At 48.2% G+C, this 19,837-nt stretch overlaps 1 protein-coding gene across 2 annotated transcripts in view; it reads right to left on the bottom strand.

The window, feature by feature from the left end:
* galnt14 (UDP-N-acetyl-alpha-D-galactosamine:polypeptide N-acetylgalactosaminyltransferase 14 (GalNAc-T14)) overlaps positions 1–19,837 on the bottom strand; it is a 121,295-nt gene that overhangs the window by 45,863 nt on the left and 55,595 nt on the right. For both annotated transcript variants that reach the window (XM_068027877.1, XM_068027884.1), the window contains exons 6-10: positions 18,297–18,384; positions 15,795–15,879; positions 13,954–14,057; positions 10,246–10,372; positions 8,910–9,002 (exon numbers count right to left, since the gene is read on the bottom strand). In XM_068027877.1, coding sequence (XP_067883978.1) covers positions 8,910–9,002; positions 10,246–10,372; positions 13,954–14,057; positions 15,795–15,879; positions 18,297–18,384 — 497 coding nt within the window. The remainder of the gene's footprint in view (positions 1–8,909; positions 9,003–10,245; positions 10,373–13,953; positions 14,058–15,794; positions 15,880–18,296; positions 18,385–19,837) is intronic.

Here is a 19,837-nt window from a genome sequence, read left to right as displayed (position 1 = left end):
TGTTACCTCTAGACTTGACCATCCCAACATACTCCTGGTCTCCCACATTCTACTCTCCATAAACTTCAGGTCATCCAAAACTCCTGCTGCCCTTGTCTTAACTCACACCAAGTCCCGTTCTCCTATTGACTTGCATTGGCTCCCAGTCAAGCAATGTCTTGATTTTATTATTCTCATCCTTGTTTTCAAATCCTTCCATGTCCTCCTCCCTATCTCTGTAATCTCCTCCAGCCCCACAACCCTCCGAGATATCTGCACTCCTCTAATTCTGGCCTCTTGTGCATCCCTGATTTTAATCACTCCACCATCGATGGCCGTGCCTTCAGTTGCCTTGTCCCCACACTCTGGATTACCCTCCCTACACCTCTCCATCTCTCCACCTCACTTTCCGCTTTTAAGCCACTCCTTAAAACCTACCTCTTTGACCAAGCTTTTGGTCATCTGACCTAATATCTCCTTTTGTGGCTCAAAGTCATACTTTGTTTTATAATGCTCCTGTGAAGCATCTTGGGACAGTTTGTTACGTTAATGATGTTATAAATATAAGTTGTATTTCTCAGTGAAGTGGCTGGCTCACTCAGCCAAGCAATTATGGTTTGTATCAAAATATTTAATCAAGTTTTTATTATTTTAATGAATGAAAAGGAGTCATATCACTTAGTTCCCACCCAGTTTATTTTTTAACTAGTAACACTGTCAGGGGACTGTGCTGAATAAGTGATCTTTGCTCACTCTCTCTCTGCTCACTTTCTGTCCTGATTTCTCTCTCCTCTCTCTCACTGCTCTCTTGCTCTAACTGCTCTTTGTCTCAATCTGTCTCTTTCCCTCTCTCTTTTCCCCCTTGTTTCTCTATATCAGGGGTGTCCAACCTGATCATAGGGGGCCGGTGAGACAATTTCAGGCAGATAAAGGCATGAAAAATTTATTTTACTATTAATCAAAACAACAATAAATGTGCATTTTGTGAAGAAGTTTTAAATGAGAAAACTCATCTATTGACTTACTTTCTCTTCACTATGTTGACCATTAATTCAGTGAGATAACTGAATTGTCCACACATTGTAACAATGCGGAATATTCTGGATAGATGTCCATCTGTTAGGAGTGATCTTGACGATGCTCTCTCCCTCATCTCTCTCTCTCTCTGTCATCTCTGTCCCCCTCCCTCTCTGTGTCCACCTTCTCTGTGTTCCCTCCCCTCTGTATTGTTCCCTCCCCTCTCTTGTCATTCTCTCTCTCTGTGTCAGCCCCCTGCTGTGTGTCATTTCCCCCTCTATGTGTCCCCCCTCTCTCTGCCCCCCCGCCCCTCCTTTCTGCCTCCCCTCTCTGCACCCCCCCTCTCTCTGCCCCCCCCCCTCTGCCTCCCCGCCCCCTCTCTCTCTGCCCCCTCTCTCTCTCTCTGCCCCCCTCTCTCTGCACCCCCCTCTCTCTCTGTCCCCTCTTTCTCTCTGTCGCCCCCTCTCTCTCTGTCTCTCTGCCCCCACTCCGAGTGCTGCTGAGAGTGGGAACAGCGGTTTCCAAACATCTGACAGATTTGTGGTTTTCTGGCGGGCTTTTACAAAAATATCAGAACCCACCAGAAAACCGCAAAGCTGCCCTGTGCTGGGAGGGAGAACAGCAGTTTCTGAACTCTCACTTTTCCTCTTCATCTTGTCATCGTTGGGTCTCAAAATGCTGGGATCCTTCCCACAGACTCTGCCTCCATCTGGTTCGGTCCAGGGTGATGGTCTCCCAGGAGTTGATGTCAATGTTGCTTTTCTTCATGTTGGATTTCAGCACATATTTGAAGCACTTCTTTTGTCCTCCTCTGGTGTGTCTGCCCTGACTGAGCTGGGAGAAGAAGACCTGCTTTGGGAGCCCGGTATCTGACATCTGAAATATATGACCAACCCAACGAAGCTGATGATGGATAATCATAGCCTCGATGGTTGTGGTGCTTGCTTGTGAGAGGACACTGATGTTTGTGCACCTGTCCTCCCACTTGATATGTAGGATCTTCCGCAGGTAGCACTGATGAAATGACTCCAGTGCTTTGAGGTGCCTCCTATACATTGTCCATGTTTCAGCCCTGTACTGTAAGGTCAAGATCACGACCACATGGTAGACCATGAGCTTGGTTTCACTTTTGATGTCACCATCTTTAAACACTTGCTTCCTCAGATGGCCAAAGGCTGCACCTTCTGTACCAGCCTATCTTCGTCAACGTCAGCCTTCGGTGAGAGATAACTTCCAAAATACTGGAAGTGTTCCACATTTTCCAGGTACTCATCATGAATCCTAGTCAATGGGGCTGGGGCGTGTGCATTTGGAGCTAGCTGTTGGAGGACTTTGATCTTCTGAATGTTGAGTGTAAGTCCCCCATCTTCTCATATGCCTCAGTAAATACGTCGACAATTCTCTGAAGATCCATTTCTGACACAGCACTTTCTGCAGCGTCATCAGTATATTGGAGCTCAATGACTGATGTCAGGGTGGTCTCAGTTTTTGATTGGAGTCGTCTGAGATTAAATAGTTTACCATCCATTCGATAAATAAGCTGCATTCCAGCTGGGAGTCTCTAGTCAGACGGAGCATGGAATCCCTGCTGAAATCTTTAAACATGGAGGAAGGGAACTAACATTACAGCTGGTCCCTCTGTCTGTCTGTCTTGTCTGTTTATGGTCCCTCTGTCTGTCTCAGGTCCCTCTGTCTGTCTGATCTGTCTCTGATCCATCTGTCTGTCTGTCTTGTCTGTTTATGGTCCCTCTGTCTGTCTCAGGTCCCTCTGTCTGTCTGATCTGTCTCTGATCCATCTGTCTGTCTGTCTTGTCTGTTTATGGTCCCTCTGTCTGTCTCAGGTCCCTCTGTCTGTCTGATCTGTCTCTGATCCATCTGTCTGTCTGTCTGTCTTGTCTGTCTATGGTCCCTCTGTCTGTCTTTCCCTAGTCTGCCTCTGGTCCCTCTGTCTCTCTGGTCTGTCTCTGGTCCCTCTGTCTGTCTGAGGTCCCTCTGTCTGTCTGATCTGTCTCTGATCCGTCTGTCTTGTCTGTCTATGGTCCCTCTGCCTGTCTATGGTCTCTCTGCCTGTCTGTCTTTCCCTAGTCTGCCTCTGGTCCCTCTGTCTGTCTGTCTCTCTGGTCTGTCTCTGGTCCCTCTGTCTGTCTGGTTTGTCTATGATTCCTCTGTCTGTCTATCTATGGTCCCATATGTCTGTCTGCCTTTCCCTAGTCTGCCTCTGGACCCTCTGTCTGTCTCCCTGGTCTGTCTTTGGACCTTCTGTCTGTCTGTCTCCCTGGCCTGTCTCTGGTCCCTCTCTCTGTCTGTCTGTCTCTCTCTGGTCTGTCCATAGAGTCATAGAGTAAGACAGCATAGAAACAGGCCCTTTGGCCCATTGTGTCTGTGCCGGCCATCAAGCACCGATCTATTCTAATCCCATTTTCCAGCACTTGGCCCGTAGCCTTGTATGCTATGGCATGTCAAGTGCACATCTAAATACTTCTTAAATGTTGTGAGGGTTCCTGCCTCTACCACCTCTTCAGGCAGTGTGTTCCAGATTCCAACCACCCTCTGGGTGAAAATTGTTTTCCTCAAATCCCCTCTAAACCTCCTGCTCCTTACCTTAAATCTATGCCCCTTGGTTATTGATCCCTCTGCTAAGGGAAAAAGTTTCTTCCTATCTATCCTATCAATGCCCCTCATAATTTTGTGTACCTCAATCATGTCCCCCCTCAGCCTTCTCTGCTCTAAGGAAAACAACCCTAGCCGATCCAGACTCTCTTCATAGCTGAAATGCTCCAGCCCAGGCGACATCCTGGTGAATCTCCTCTGCACCCTCTCCAGTGCAATCACATCCTTCCTATTGTGTGATGACCAGAACTGGACACAGTACTCCAGCTGTGGCCTAACTAGTGTTTTATACAGCTCCATCATAACCTCCCGGCTCTTATATTCTATGCCTCAGCTAATAAAGGCAAGTATCCCATATCCCTTCCTAACCACCTTATCTACCTGTACTGCTGCCTTCAGTGATCTATGGACAAGTACACCAAGGTCTCTCTGACCCTTTGTACTTCCTAGGGTCCTACCATCCATTATACATTTCCTTGCCTTGTTAGTCCTCCCAAAATGCATCACCTCACACTTCTCAGGATTAAATTCCATTTGCCACAGCTCCGCCCATCTTACCAGCCCATCTATATCGTCCTGCAATCTAAGGCTTTCTTCCTCACTATTTACGACACCACCAATTTTCATGTCATCTGCAAACTTACTGATCATACCTCCTATATTCACGTCTAAATCATTAATGTACACTACAAACAGCAAGGGTCCCAGCACCGATCCCTGCAGTACACCATTGGTCACAGGCTTCCAATCGCAAAAACAACCCTCGACCATTACCCTTTGCCTCCTGCCACTAAGCCAATTTTGGATCCAATTTGCCAAATTGCCCTGCATCCCATGGGTTCCTACCTTCTTAACCAATCTCCCATGCGGGGCCTTATCAAAAGCCTTACTGAAGTCCATGTAGACTACATCAACTGCTTTACCCTCATCTACACATCTAGTCACCTCCTCTAAAAATTCAATCAAGTTAGTTAGACACGATCTCCCCCTGACAAAGCCATGTTGACTATCCCTGATTAATCCCTGCCTCTCCAAGTGGAGATTAATCCTGTCCCTCAGAACTTTTTCCAATAGTTTCCCAACCACTGATGTTAGACTCACTGGCCTGTAATTACCTGGTTTATCCCTGCTACCATTCTTGAATAATGGTACCACATTCGCTGTCCTCCAGTCCTCTGGCACCTCTCCCTTGGCGAGAGAGGATTTGAAAATTTGTGTCAGAGCCCCTGCTATCTCCTCCCTTGCCTTACATAACAGCCATCTCATCTGGGCCTGGGGATTTATCCACTTTTAAGCCTGCTAAAACAGCTAATACCTCCTCCCATTCAATGCTAATTTGTTCAAGTATATCACAATCCCCCTCCCTGAACTCTACATCTACATCGTCCTTCTCCATAGTGAACACAGATGAAAAGTAATCATTTAAAACCTCACCTATGTCCTCCAGCTCCACACACAGATTGCCACTTTGGTCCCTAATGGGTCCCACTCTTTCCCTGGTTATCCTCTTGCCCTTAATATACTTATAAAATGCCTTGGGATTATCCTTTATCTTGCCCGCCAGTGTTTTTTTTCATGTCCCCTCTTCGCTCTCCAAATTACATTTTTAAGTACCCCCCTTACACGTTCTATACTCCTCTAGGGCCTCTGCTCTTTTCAGCTCTCTGAATCTGCCATAAGCCTCCTTTTTGTTTCCTGATCCAATCCTCTATATCCCTTGACATCCAGGATTCCCTGGACCTGTTGGTCCTACCCTTCACCTTAACAGATACATGTTGGCTCTGAACTCCCACTATTTCCTTTTTGAATGACTCCCACTGGTCTGATGTAGACTTTCCTACAAGTAGCTGCTCCCAGTCCACTTTGGCCAGATCCTGTTTTATCATATTAAAATCGGCCTTCCCCCAATCCAGTATCTTTATTTTTGGTCCATCTTTGTCCTTTTCCATAACTACTTTAAATCTTACAGAGTTATGGTCACTATCCCCAAAATGCACCCCCACTGACACTTCTACCACTTGTCCGGCTTCATTCCCTAAGATTAGGCCCAGTACTGCCCCTTCTCTTGTAGGGCTTTCTACGTACTGGCTCAAAAAACTCTCCTGTATGCACTTTAAGAATTCTGCCCCCTTTAAGCCTTTTGCTCTAAGACTATCCCAGTTGATTTGGGGAAGTTGAAATCCCCTACTATTATAACCCTATTATTTTTACACCTCTCTGAGATTTGCTTACATTTCTGCTTCTCCATCTCTCCCTGACTGTTTGGAGGCCTGTAGTACACTTCCAGCCAAGTGATTCCCCCCTTTTTGTTTTTATGTTCTACCCATACTGTACCTCCACTCTGTATCCCATCCCCCTGCCAAATTAGTTTAAACCCCCCAACAGCACTAGCAAACCTCCCAGCAAGGATGTTGGTCCCATTCCGGTTCAGGTGCAACCTGTCCTACTTGAACAGGACCCACCTTCGCCAGAAACAGACCCAGGAAACTAAAGCCCTCTTTCCTGCACCATCTCCTCAGCCACACATTCATCTGCTCTATTCTCCTATTCCTATACTCACTAGCAAGTGGCACTGGGAGTAATCCAGAGATTACAACCTTTGAGGTCCTGCTTTTTAATCTGCTACCTAGCTCCCTAAATTCTTGTTGCAGGACCTCATCCCTCTTTCTACCTATGTCGTTGGTACCAATGTGTACCACGACCTCTGACTGTTCACCCTCCCCCTTCAGAATGCCCTGCAGCCGCTCCGTGACATCCTAGACCCTAGCACCAGGGAGGCAGCATATCATCCTGGAGTCACGTTTGCGGCTGTAGAAACACCTGTCTGTTCCTGTTACGATTGAATCCCCTATCACTGTAGCCCTGTCACTCTTCTACCTCCCCTCCTGTGCAGCACAGTCACTCATGGTGCCATGAACTTGGCTCTTGCTGCTTTCCCCTGAGCCATCTCCCCCAGCAATATCCAAAGTGGTATATCTGTTAGAGAGGGGTACGGCCACAGGGGACTCCTGCACTACCTGCCTTCCTCTTCTCTGCCTGGTGGTCACCCATTCCCTTCCTGCCTTTGCAGCATTTGCCTGCAGAGTGACCATCTCACTAGACGTGCTACCCACAATGATCTCAGCATCGCGGAGGCTCCACAGTGAATCCACCTACAGCTCCAGCTCCACAATGCGGGTAGTCAGTAACTGCAGATGGATACACTTCCTGCACACATGGTCGGCAGGGACACTGGAAGGGTTCCTGATTTCCCACATAGCGCAGGAGGAGCATATCACGGGTGTGAGCTCTCCTGCCATCATTACTTTCGATTACCTTTAGATTACTTAGTTACTCCCTTAAATTAAAAAATACTAATTACACTAGGGGCCTTGTTCTACTCCAAACACTACCCACTACAATCTAAAGTCCTTAATAAATTAAACTAATTTTAAAAAACACACTTTAGTAGTACTAACCTTATCAATTATAAGGTAGGTTTTAAGGTTTTTTTTAAACAAAAAAACTTTCCCCTGATTTTTTAAAGCTATTTCCAGGCACTAACAGCTGTTACTCACCAACCAATCAGCTTGCAGCTTTCCTGTGATGCCACTGTTGACTTTTTTTTTCAAAACTCCGGTGCGCCTGGACAGCTCTTCGCTCCTGGAAGGTACGTTCATGTTCCCTCTGTCTATCTGTCTCTCTGGTCTGTCTCTGCTCCCTCTGTCTCTCTGGTCTGTCTCTGCTCCCTCTATCTGTCTCCCTGGTCTGCCTATGGTCTGTCTGTCAGCCTGTCATCCTACAGCCATGTCTCCGTAATGGCTATCAGATCATATTTATTTGCTTCAATGTGTGCTATTAGTTTGTCTATTTTGTGATGAATGCTACGTGCATTCAGATACAGAGCCTTTAAGTTTTGTCTTTTTGTTATCTTTGTAACATCTAGACTTGACTGTTGGTGTGTTCTGAGATTTTTTCTCTTTGTCCCTTCCTGCCATTCTCTGACCTTCATTTCCCATATTACTATTCTGATCTCCTGCTTTGACTCTACCCTTGATTTGCTAAGTCTACCCAGGCTTGATCCCACACCTCCCTTGTTTAGTTTAAAGCCCTTTCTTACTTTCCTAGTTATACAGTTTGCTAGAACACTTGTCCCAGCATGGTTCAGGTACAGACTGTTCCAACAGTACAACCCCCACTTTCCCCAGTATTGGTGCCAGTGCCCCACGAACCGAAACCCACTTCTCTCACACCAGTCTTTGAGCCACATATTCATTTCACTAATCTTATTGCCCTCTGCCAATTGGTGCCTGGCTCAGGTAATAGATTATTATCCTTGAGGTTCTGCTCTTCAGTTTGGTGCCTAGCTCCTTATACTCTCTAAGCAGAACCTCTTTCCTAGTCCTACCTATGTCGTTGGTACCTACATGAACCACAACTGGATCCTGCCTCTCCACTGCAAGTTCCTGTCCAGCCCTGAGCAGATGTCCCAAACCCTAGCACCAAGTAGGCACCACAGCCTTCTGGACTCACGCTCTTGGCTGCACAGAACAATGTCAATCCCCCTCACTATACTATCCCCTACTACCACTACATTCCTTTTTTGCTCCCCCGACTTGAATGGCTTCCTCTACCACAGTGACATGACCAGTCTGCTCATCCACTTTGCAGACCTCGCTTTCATCCACACAGGTTGAGAGCACCTCAAACCTGTTTGACAGTTGCAAAGTCTGAGGCTCCTCCACTAATGTCTGCTTGGTTCCATTACCTGCCTCACTCACGGTCACATCACTACCGACCAAAACAAATGACCCTGTTCTAAGAGGTGTGACTGTCTTCCGGGTGTTTCTCCCCCTCCCTTACGTTGTGCAGTGTTTGCAGTTCGGCTTCCAGATCAATAATCCTGATCCGGAATTCCTCTAGCTGCTTACACTTCTTCACACAAACAGTGATTGAAGTGTGGAACTCTCTCCCACATTGATGTTAGCTCAATTAATAATTTTAAATTTGAGTGATAAACTTATTGTTAGTCAGGGGTATTAAGGGATATGGGGTCAAGGTGGTGGATGGAGTTTGTATACAGATCCACCATGAGCACATTGAAGAGAGAACAGGCTCAAGGGGCTGTAAGACCGACACTTGTATCTCTGACTCTCTGTGTTTCTGTTCTGTTTCTCCCTCTATCTCTCTGTCTTTCTCTCTTTCTGGTCACTCTAAAAGACATGGGTCAGTCTGCACAGCTACAAAAAACGCCTTGCTTCAGGTAGTTTCTGCAGCGTAGCAGAAGGCCACTGGGCACTGAGACAGAATGCGTTGACACTTACTCTCCGTAGGGCCGCCCTTTGGCAGAGGGTCGGGCTGCGTAATAAAAGCGTTTGAACTCATCCATCCAGACTTCGACTGTACGCTTTGTGTTTCTGTAAAACAGAGAAGGGAGGGTGAGGGGAGAGGAGTGGAAGAGAGAGGATGGGTGGGGAGAAGAGGGGAGAGTAGAAAGGGGAGTGGGAAGAGGGGAGGGGAAAGGAGGGTAGGGAGAGGAGGGTAGGGAGAGGAGGGTAGGGAGAGGAGGGTAGGGAGAGGAGGGGAGGGAGAGGAGGGGAGGGAGAGGAGGGGAGGGAAGGGGAGGAGAGGAGGAGAGGAGGAGAGGGGAGGGAAGGGGAGGAGAGGAGGAGAGGGGAGGGAAGGGGAGGAGAGGAGGAGAGGGGAGGGTAAGGGGAGGAGAGAGGAGAAGTCGGAAGGGAGGAGAGGGGAGGAGGGGAGGAGAGGGGAGGAGAGGGGAGGAGGGGAGGAGGGGAGGAGAGGGGAGGAGAGGGGAGGAGGGGAGGAGAGGGGAGGAGGGGAGGAGAGGGGAGGAGGGGAGGGGTCTTTATTCCATCCTTCAGTTATAACTGCCTGTTGTCTGTGTGCTGTTAGCTGCAGTTGTTTTGCCTGCTTTGCAACTCCAGAGGGAAACTACTCAAAATGGCTGCCTATAGCCAGCTGCTTCACAATCAGTGAGGGGTCCCTGTAAGTGTGCAACATCCAAACATCAGGTTACTTGGCAATTCAATAGATTGGCTTTCCCTTTAAGAATTTGGCCTGTGCAATATAGCATATGTTTGTAATTCAGTCAGGCCCACCCAATCAGTCTGTACCCCTGAGTGATGGATTTCAAAACAACCTGACAAGGATTTTCTGCTGGGTTCTTTGAAGGCAGTTAGCTTTTTGCTGCTGTACATTGTTCCACAGTTCACCAGGTCGTGATTCTTTGTGCTGTGAGCTGAGGACGTCAGTCTGGGCAGCCTATTCAACTGTTGTGGGGTTAACAGTCCAGATTATTATCCAGTCACTTCAGGACACTTCGAAATCATTTCAGGATAGTCAGTTTTGTTTTTATCTCCTGCGTCAGAACACTTAAAAGGGGCCTCTCACTCTCTGCTCTCTGCACACAAATACACAGTACTTCAGCAAACCACTTTATCCTAATTCACAGAAGCACTTGTTGTAAACAGCGGTGAAATAGATGGTCACATCGTGACATCATCATGATAAAAATGGCACCTGGCTTCTCTCCTTATTCAAATCATAATTTTTTTAAAAAAGGTACTGCCCCTTTAAGAGGGGGACACTATGTTTGACCCAGAGAGGCCATCGTAGGCCCTCACGGGTTCAGGAACATACTTGATGTAGGTGTTAGCGTTGCCGTCTGGAAAAACATAGGGATGTTTCTTGCGGAAGACGTGACCCACTCGACTGCAGGGAATGATCTCCAAGGTCCCACCACACATCCAGACGCGAAAGGACATTTCTGCAAGAATTATATAGTATGACATAGCAGGTACAGCACAAAAACAGGCCATTCGGCCCAACTGGGCCATGCTGGTGTTTATGCTCCACATGAGCTTCCTCCCATCCCTAACTTGCCTTATGATAGAGGGAGTTCAATAAAGGTTCACTAGATTGGTTCCTGGGATGAGGTGGTTGTGTCCTATGATGAGAGGCAGAGTAAATTGGGCCTGTGTTTTCTGGAGTTTAGATTTAAGATTCTGAAGGGGCTGGACAGGGAAGACACAGAGACGTCGTTTCTCCTGGCTGGGATATTTAGAACATGGCGGGGGGAGGGGGAGGCACAGTCCAGGATCAGAGGCCGATCATTTAGGGCTGAGATGAGGAGAAGTCTCTTCACCTGGAGAGTTGTGAATTTTTGGAATTCTCTATCCCAGAGAGCTCCATCATTGAGTGTATTCAAGACTGATATTGATAGAGTTTTGGACACTAAGGGAATCAAAAGCTATAGGGATCAGGTGGGAAAGAGAAATTAAGGTAGATCAGCTATGATATTGAATGGCAGAGCAGACACAAGGGGTCACATGACTGACTCCTGCTCCCATTTCTTTTGTTCTTAGCCTGATCATCATAAACTTCTATTCCTTCCTCCCTCATGTAATTATCTAACTTCCCTTTACATGCATCTATGTTAGTCACCTTAACTACCCTCTGAGGTAGCAACTTCCTCAGTGTAAAGAAGTTTCTCTTCAATTTCCTATTGGATTTATCAGTGGCCATCTTATATTTATCACCCCTAGTTTCTGGTCTCCACCACAATTAAAATCATCTTACCTATGACTACCGTATCAAACTCTTTCATTTGTTTAAAGACCTCTGTCAGGTCACCCTTCAGCCTTCTCCACTCTAGATAAAAGGGCCCCAGCCTGCTAAGACTGTTCAGGTTATGATCAGTGGTTAATTAAGCTGTAGCATTGACCCCGAGCTGGGGAATGGTTTTGTGAGAGCACCAACTGGCTACCAATAGCTCACCCAAACTCCAATCTTCAGATGTGAACCTAGACGCTGAATTTCACAGGCTATTGGACCACAGATGGCCTCACGATTTTGCCCCGATCCCTGCCTTGCCTCAGGCTAAAGTTTTCCCTGCTCATGGGCGGGACTCTGACTAAAATGATCCGAAATAGGGCACTGAGACCTAAAGCTACCCCTCCTCCCAGAACTCAATTTCCTTTTCCTTTCCCCCCACACCCTGCCCTTCCTGGCACACTGGATGTAAATGCTGGTCGGGAAGGGTGAGGAGGGGTGGGGTGGAGCCCAGCCACCAGCCACATTTCCCTCTTGCAAGCCCTTGCCACACTGCTACCAGTCATGGCCTGGTGGAAAGTAAGGAGGTTAAAGGTGAGAGAGGGCCTGGTGTTTGATTCCCCTCCATCCACATAGGCCCAAATATCTGACCATTTTTTGGCCAGAGTGGAAAGCTCCATCTTCCCTCTTTGAGGTTTCCATCCTCCCCTCATTTAGCCCGCCTCCACCTCTTCAGGGACTGCAGTGACAGTCACAGTCTACACAGCCAGAATTCCCTGGCCTTGCACCAGCCGCTCCCATTTGTTGACAGAGATCCCGCTGGCAGCGTGTCCATAATGACAACCAAACCAGGCTGCAGCAGATAAAAAGTCCTGCCCACCATACCCCGACCCCGCCCACCGTACCCAGACCCCGCCCACCATACCCAGACCCCGCCCACCATACCCAGATCCCGCCCACCATTCCCAGATCCTGCCCACCATTCCCAGATCCTGCCCACCATACCCTGACCCCGTCCACCATACCCTGACCCTGCCCACCATACACAAACCCCGCCCGCCATACCGAGACACTGCCCACCGTACCCAGACCCCGCCCACCATACCCAGACCCCGCCCACCATACCCAGACCCCGCCCATCATACCTAGACCCCGCCCATCATACCTAGACCCCGCCCACCATACGCTGACCCCGCCCACCATACCCTGACACGCCCACCATTCCCAGATCCTGCCCACCATAGCCAGACCCTGCCCACCATACACTGACCCCACCCACCATACCCTGACCCCACCCACCATACCCTGACCACGCCCAATATACCCTGACCACTGCCCACTGTGCCAGAACCCCGCCCACTATACCATGATCCCGCCCACCATAACCAGACCCCGCCCACCATAACCAGACCCCGCCCACCATAACCAGACCCCGCCCACTGTACCCTGGCCCAAATCACCAGACCCCGCCCACCATACCCAGACCCCACCCAATATACCCTGTCCCCACCCATCATGTCCTGACCACTACCCACTATACCATAACCCCGCCCACCATACCCTGACCCCGCCCACCATACCCTACCCCGCCTACCATACCCTACCGCCAACTACCTTAACTTGCCCTGCCCACCGTACCCTGACCCTGCGCACTACACCCTGCCCCCGCCCACTATACCCTGACCCTGTCCGCCACACTCTGACATCACGCACTTTACCCTGCCACTACCCGCCTTACATGGCCCCCGCCCGCTATACCCTGCCCCGTCCACCATACCCAGTCAGCTGTCACCGACCTTAGCCTGCCTGCCCACTATATCCTGACCTGCCCACCATACCCTGACCCCACCCACCAACCCTAAACCCGCCCAGTGTACCCTGACCCCACCCACCAACCCTAACCCCGCCCAGTGTACCCTGACCAGATCCACCAAATCCTGACCACGCCCACCATACCCTGTCCCAAGCACTGTACCCTGACCCTGCCCATCATGCCCTGCCCACCTTACCCTGCCCCTGTCCACCTCCTGATGTGCACAGAGTTAGCACTGATCACAGGGGAGCAATCAGATGCAGAAACCCTGGTTTAGGCACTCTTCCCATTCAGGACAATTGGGAGCTCCAACTACCATTTCAACTGAGTTCCATTCAGCACTGAACGGGGCTCAGGCAGTTTTCTTGCCTTAACTGGACTCCAGTACAACAAAATGGGTTTGATCGTGTATTGGTTGTGTCACTGGAGCAGTAATCCAGACAAGACGGGGTTAAATCCTTTCACGGCAGTGTGAGTATTTAAACTCAGTTTAAAAATCTGGAAATAAACAGGTGGTATCAGTAAAAGTGACTATGACGCTGTCAGATTGTTATAAAAGCTGAACTGGTTTACTGATCTTCTTTTAGGGGTGGAAAGATGCTGTCCTTACCTGGTCTGGGCCTATAGGTGAATCCAGTCCTACATCCATGTGATTAACTGTTAACTGCCCTCTGAAGGGGCCTGGCCCGACCCTCAGTTCTATTAAAAGTATGAGCAGTGGTTCAAGAAGGAGGCTCATGCCCAGCTTCTCAGGATGACTAGTGATGGACAATAAATGCCAGTGACACCCACATCTCGAGAATGAATAAAAATACTAAGTAAAGTGGGCCCGTTTACCCAATCCCACATATATCAGCTGTGGCCTCCATTAGCTTCTGTTAGGCCTCCAATCACTCTTAAGCTGATACACTATAGTAAGTAAAAAAAAAAATGCATTCATAAGGCAAATAATATGCATTAATATTTCCCCACCCTGAGCTTACCAAAGTTTTCTCCGCCCCAGATGTCCATCACAGTGTCGTACTTTCCCAGGTGGTTGAACCAGGCCTTGTTTATCACGAAGAGCCCTCCAGCTATAACTGGTGTCCTGTGGACATTGAGTGTGTTACTATATATATAAAAACATGATGGAAATCTCGAATAAAAACAGGAATTCTGGAAAGACACGGCCGCTACGCCAGTCTCTGAAGGACAGTGGAGGCAGTTAACTGTATAAGATGGGCTGAATGGCCTCCTTCTGTGCAGTAATTTTTCTATGGTTTTAAATCGCAGCTAAGGGGGTTGAATCAGGTGACGATTGTTCAGCCCCGCACGAAGTCACAGGGATCAAGTAGGTTCTGGTAGGAAGGCACAAGAAATCACAAGGCTCCAGATCACCAATGGGAACACGCGGAAACGGCGCCAGGAAAGGTGAGGACTGGGCAATGGTTTGGACTGGGTTGCCAACACTCCAGGATTGAGTTGGAGTCTCAAGGAATTAAAGATTAATTGCCAGGACACTGCTGCATGTGACTTGAGAGAAAAATCAAAGGGGCATTAAAAAATAACTAATTTTTTTTTCAATTCCTTTGAACGCATTTTGTTGATTTGTTAAAAAAACATTGGAGACAGGAGAAAGGTCTGTTTGATTGGGCATGTGACAAAACCTCCAGGAAGACATCCAAGCAGAGTTGGCAACTCTCTTCTGGGACGATTGCAGCCAGAAGTAAAGAGGATGCCTGGGGCCAAGGTTTCCCTCTTTAGCCAGGGTCGGCTCCCCTACTTCTCAGGGGTCACAAGCATCTGCACCAAACGTTTTACATTATAATACTTTCAGGGGCCTCCTGGCCTGCTTAAGGACTCCATGACAAGATGCTACATAAACTGTGACACATTAAAATAACACCAAGCTCTGTCAGGAGCAGGTGAGAATTCCCATCACGCCAGATAACTGGGCCTGTCCCTCAGGATGACCATTACCCTTGGACACTAGGCCTGCCCCGTCCTGATGACCATCACCCTGGGTCACTGGGCCTGCCCTCTTCTGATGACCATCACCCTGGGTCACTGGGCCTGCCCCCTTCTGATGCCCATCACCCTGAGTCACTGGGCCTGCCCCCTTCTGACCAATTCCCTGAGTCACTGGGCCTGCCCCCTCCTGATGACCATCACTGTGAGTCACTGGGCCTGCCCCCTCCTGGACCATCACCCTGAATCAGTGGGCCTGCCTCCTCCTGATGACCATCAGCCTGAGTCACTGGGCCTGCCTCCTCCTGATGACCATCACCCTGAGTCACTGGGCCTGCCCCTCCTGATGACCATCACCCTGGGTCACTGGGCCTGCCCCCTCCTGATGACCATCATCCTGAGTCACCGGGCCTGCCCCTCATGATGACCATCACCCTGAGGCACTGGGCCTGCCCCCTTCTGATGACCAGCACCCTGGTTAACTGGGCCTTCCCCCTCCTGATGACCATCACTCTGAGTCACTGGGCATGCCCCCTCCTGATGACCATCACCCTGAGTCACTGGGCCTTCCCCATCCTGATGACCATCGCCCCAGTTCACTGGGCCTGCCTCCTCCTGATGACCATCATCCTGGGTCACTGGGCCTGCCCCCTCCTGATGCCCATCACCCTGAGTCACTGGGCCTGTCTCCTCCTGATGACCATCATCCTGGGTCACTGGGCCTGCCCCCTCCTGATGACCATCACCCTGAGTCACTGGGCCTGCCTCCTCCTGATGCCTATCACTTGGTTCAATGGGCCTGCCTCCTCCTGATGACCATCACCCTGGGGCACTGGGCCTGCCCCCTCCTGTTGGTTGCTGATGTTCTGCCACTTACTTGATTGGCTCGATGGCCTCCACTCTTTCCGCCCTGAGTTCCGGTGTCAGCTGCTCCCATTTGAAGTGCAGGCTCCAGTCAAACCCTTGGGAAGCACAACAAACATTCGATCACTGACACCCCTTATACCGAGACTAAAGTAATGCAAGCTTGACGAATCTAACTGAATTTTCTGGTAAAGTCACAGAGAAAGTTGATGAAGTGAATGCAGTGGATGGTGTTTATCTGGTTTTGAGAAAGCATTTGTTAAAGTACCTCATAAAAGGCTAGTTAACAATATTGAGGCGAAAGGGATAGGAGGGCCAGTGGCCAATTGGATAAAAACATTGGCTCAAAGACAGAAAATGTGAGTAGTGGTAAATAGTTGTTTTTCAGACTGGAGGATGGTAGACAGTGGTGTTCACCAAGGATCAGTGCTGGGACCACTGCTTTTTTTGCTATATATAAATGACCTGGATCTTAGAATACAGAGTAAAATATAATGTTCTGATGGCACCAAACTTGGATGTGCGACAAACAGTGAGGATGATATGAACCACCTGCAATAGGACATAGATAGACTAGCAGAATGGGCAGAGAGGTGGCAGATGGAATTTAATTTTGACAAGTCTGCGGTGATGCATTTTGGCAGAAGGAATTGGAGAGGCAATATATACTTAATGGCACAGTTCTATAGAGTGTGCAGGGACAGAGGGACCTGGGGTGCATCAATATTTGAAGGTGGCAGGACATATTGAGAAGTGGTTGGTAAAGCATATTGGATCTTGGGCTTCATAAATAGAGGCATAGAGTACAAAAGCAGGGAGGTTATGCTGAATCTTTATAAAGCTCTGGTTAGGCCCCAACTCGAATATTGTGTTCAGTTCTGGTGACCACACTTCAGGAAGGATGTGAGAGTCCTCCAGAGGGTGCAGAGGAAATTTAATGGAATGGTTCCAGGGATGGAGGATTTTAGTTACAAGGTTAGGTTGGAGAAACTGGTGTTATTCTCCTTGGAGTAAAGGAGATTGAAGGGAGATTTGATAGAGGTGTCCAAATTTATGACAGGCTTAGATAAGTTAGACAAGGAAAAACTGTTCCCATTAACTGACGGTACAAGGATTAGGGGACACAGATTGAAGCTTTTGGGCAAGAGATGCAGGAGGATGTAGGGAAGAACTTTTTAACACAGTGAATGGTAATGACTTGGAACTCGCTGCCCGCTAAGGTGGTGGAAGCAGAGACAATCAATGATTTCAAAAAGAAATTGGATGGATACCTGAAGTAAATAAACTTGCAGAGCTAGAGAGATTGAGCAGAGGAGTGGGACTGACTGGATTACTCTGCAGAGTGCCGGCACAGGCTCGATGGGCTGAATGGCCTCCTTCTATGCCATAAGTGATTCTATGACTCTACCCTGCTGGAGCCTGTGCCAGTGGTGATGGTGAGGGGGGAGGGGGTTGTTGGGGGTTACGGATATAAGTGACAAGTACCTTAATAACATTTTTCTCAATGAAACTCACCTCTTTAATCCAACAGCTTCACGATCACTTTTCCTGGCACCAGTGTTTTACACCAGGCTTTTTTTAAAACTGAATTGAAATTCGCAAACGACCCATCATGGATATTTGAACTCCTGTTCTCTGAATTGTGAGGCCAGCTCTCGATATCACTAGTCCAGTAACATAATCACTAGACTACTTCTGTGCTGTCAGCCTCTCTGTCTGACATCAAGTCTTGGAACAGCCATAATTACCTTCAAATTACCATTAGCAAGACTGAAGTTATGGTTTTCTGGCACCGTCATCAAGTTTCCTCCCTTGCCAGTAATTTAAACATCTCTCTGCTCAGTCTGAACCACACCATTCAAAACCTTCACAACCTTTTCATCCCAGAGCTCAAAGTTAAACTTCACACCCTCTCCGCCACAAAGAATATTTTACTTCCCCTTTCACCATATCGTCCACCTCCATCTCTACCTCAGTCCCTCACTACTGAAGCTCATATCCATGCTTTTATCACCTCCATTATTCCAAAGTCTTCTGTCTGGATTTCTGTCCTGTAACCTCCACAAACTCCAACTTGACTAAAATGTCCACATCGAGTCAGATAGTAAGACCTGTTCACCCATCTGCCCCATCCTCAGTGACCTACACTGGCTCCCAGTCCTGCAACACATCCAATTTAAATTCCTCGGGGGCATCTACAAATCCTTTCACAGCCTCACCTCACCCTATCTTCATACCTTCCTCCAGCTTTATCTCCCCTCACACCCTCCAGTCCCCAAGTCTGACCTTCTGTACGTATGTACGTACCCCTCTACCTTCACCTGACCACTGCCAGCAGACCTTTAAGCCAACTCAGCCCTACTCTTTAGTACATCCTCCCTGAATCCTAAACCATTCCGCATTTGGGAAGCCTTCTCAGATTCCATCTTCACCTGGATTTCACTCATCTTGTGTGTTTTTTTACATTAAAGATACAATATAGATATGTTTTCCTGTTGTTGATGCCCGGTCCTACCTCCCCTCAGATCCGGTGAAGCTGCCACATAGGCGAAGGTGTCCATGTTGATGATGTCAATGACTGGACTGAGCACACGGGTTGGGTCCTAACACAGAGAATACACCGTAACTAAACATGACAGAATCAGGATGGGCACAGCAACATCACAACCTGGGCCATCAGGCACCTTTACACAATGTGTGATGGGACCTATCTCGGCCTTTACTTTCATGGTGACGGGCTGTATCATTACTCTGACTGTGATGGGGACAAATGAGAACATAAGAAATCGGAGCAGGAGTTGACCATTCAGCCCCTCAAGCCCACGATCGTGGCTCAACTTCTCCCTCAATTCCACTTTCCTGCCCATTCCCCACATACCTTGATTCCCTGAGCGACCAAAAATCTTTCAACCTCAGTCTTGAATATATTCAACGATGGAGCATCCACTACCCTCTGGGGTAGAGAATTCCAAAGATTGACAACCCTCTGAGTGAAGAAATGTCTCCTCATCTCAGTCCTAAATGATCGACCCTTTATCCTGAGACTGTGCTCCCGTGTTCTAGATTCCCCAGCCAGGGGAAACCACCTCTCAGTGTCTACCCTGTCAAACCCCTTCCGAATCTTGTATGTTTCAATAAAATCACCTGTCATTCTTCGAATATCCAGAGAATATAGATCCAATTTACTCAGTCTCTCATCATAGGACAACCCTCTCAACCCAAGGACCAACCTCGTGAACCTTCACTGTACTGCCTCCAAGGCAAGTATATCCTTCCTCAGATATGGAGACCAAAATTACACACAGCACTCCAGGTGTGGCCTCACCAAAGCCCTGGACAATTCACTGAAACACAAAATTGTTACAGCACAGAAGGAGGCCATTCCGCCCATCGTGTCTGCACCGGCTCTCCGAATGAGCAATTCACTTAGTGCCCCTCCCCCGCTTTTGCCCCGTAAGTCTGCACATTCTTCCTTTTCGGATAATAATCGAATTCCCCTTTGAATGCTTCGATTGTGTAATACTCTGATAACTATTCAGGCTTAGTAAAGAATATTTAAGAGTCTGGCGGTTGAAAGAACCGGCCTTTATTGAACACGTATTGCATCTAAGGTTTTCTCTGCAACTATTCACGAGGTTCTGTACAGATTACATCACTTCCTGTGATGATGCACACAGTCTATTTACATAATCTGCCCAGTAACAACCCAATGTCCACTATATTACATTATACTACATCTCCCCCCCAAGTCTCTGACTTCTCTTTTCAGGTTGATAATCGCTGTGGCGTTTTCACAATTGTAGCGAGACTTCCTTACTCTTCTATTCCAACCCCTTTCAATAAAGGTCAACATGCCATTTGCCTTCCTGATTGCTTGCTGTGCCTGCACGCTAACTTTCTGTGCTCCTTAAACAAGTACACCCAAGTCTCTCTGAACATCAACAATTACAAGTTGCACATCTTTTAAAAAATATTCGGCTTTCCTGTTCTTACTATAAAAATGAATAGCCTCACACTTCCCCACATTATACTTCATCTGCCACTTTGTTACCCAAT

This window comes from Heterodontus francisci, chromosome 3 (genome assembly GCF_036365525.1).
Source record: "Heterodontus francisci isolate sHetFra1 chromosome 3, sHetFra1.hap1, whole genome shotgun sequence".
Classification (NCBI taxonomy): domain Eukaryota; kingdom Metazoa; phylum Chordata; class Chondrichthyes; order Heterodontiformes; family Heterodontidae; genus Heterodontus; species Heterodontus francisci.
The sequence above is the reverse complement of the archived record's forward strand: the minus strand, read 5'-3'. Positions and strand labels throughout refer to the sequence as shown.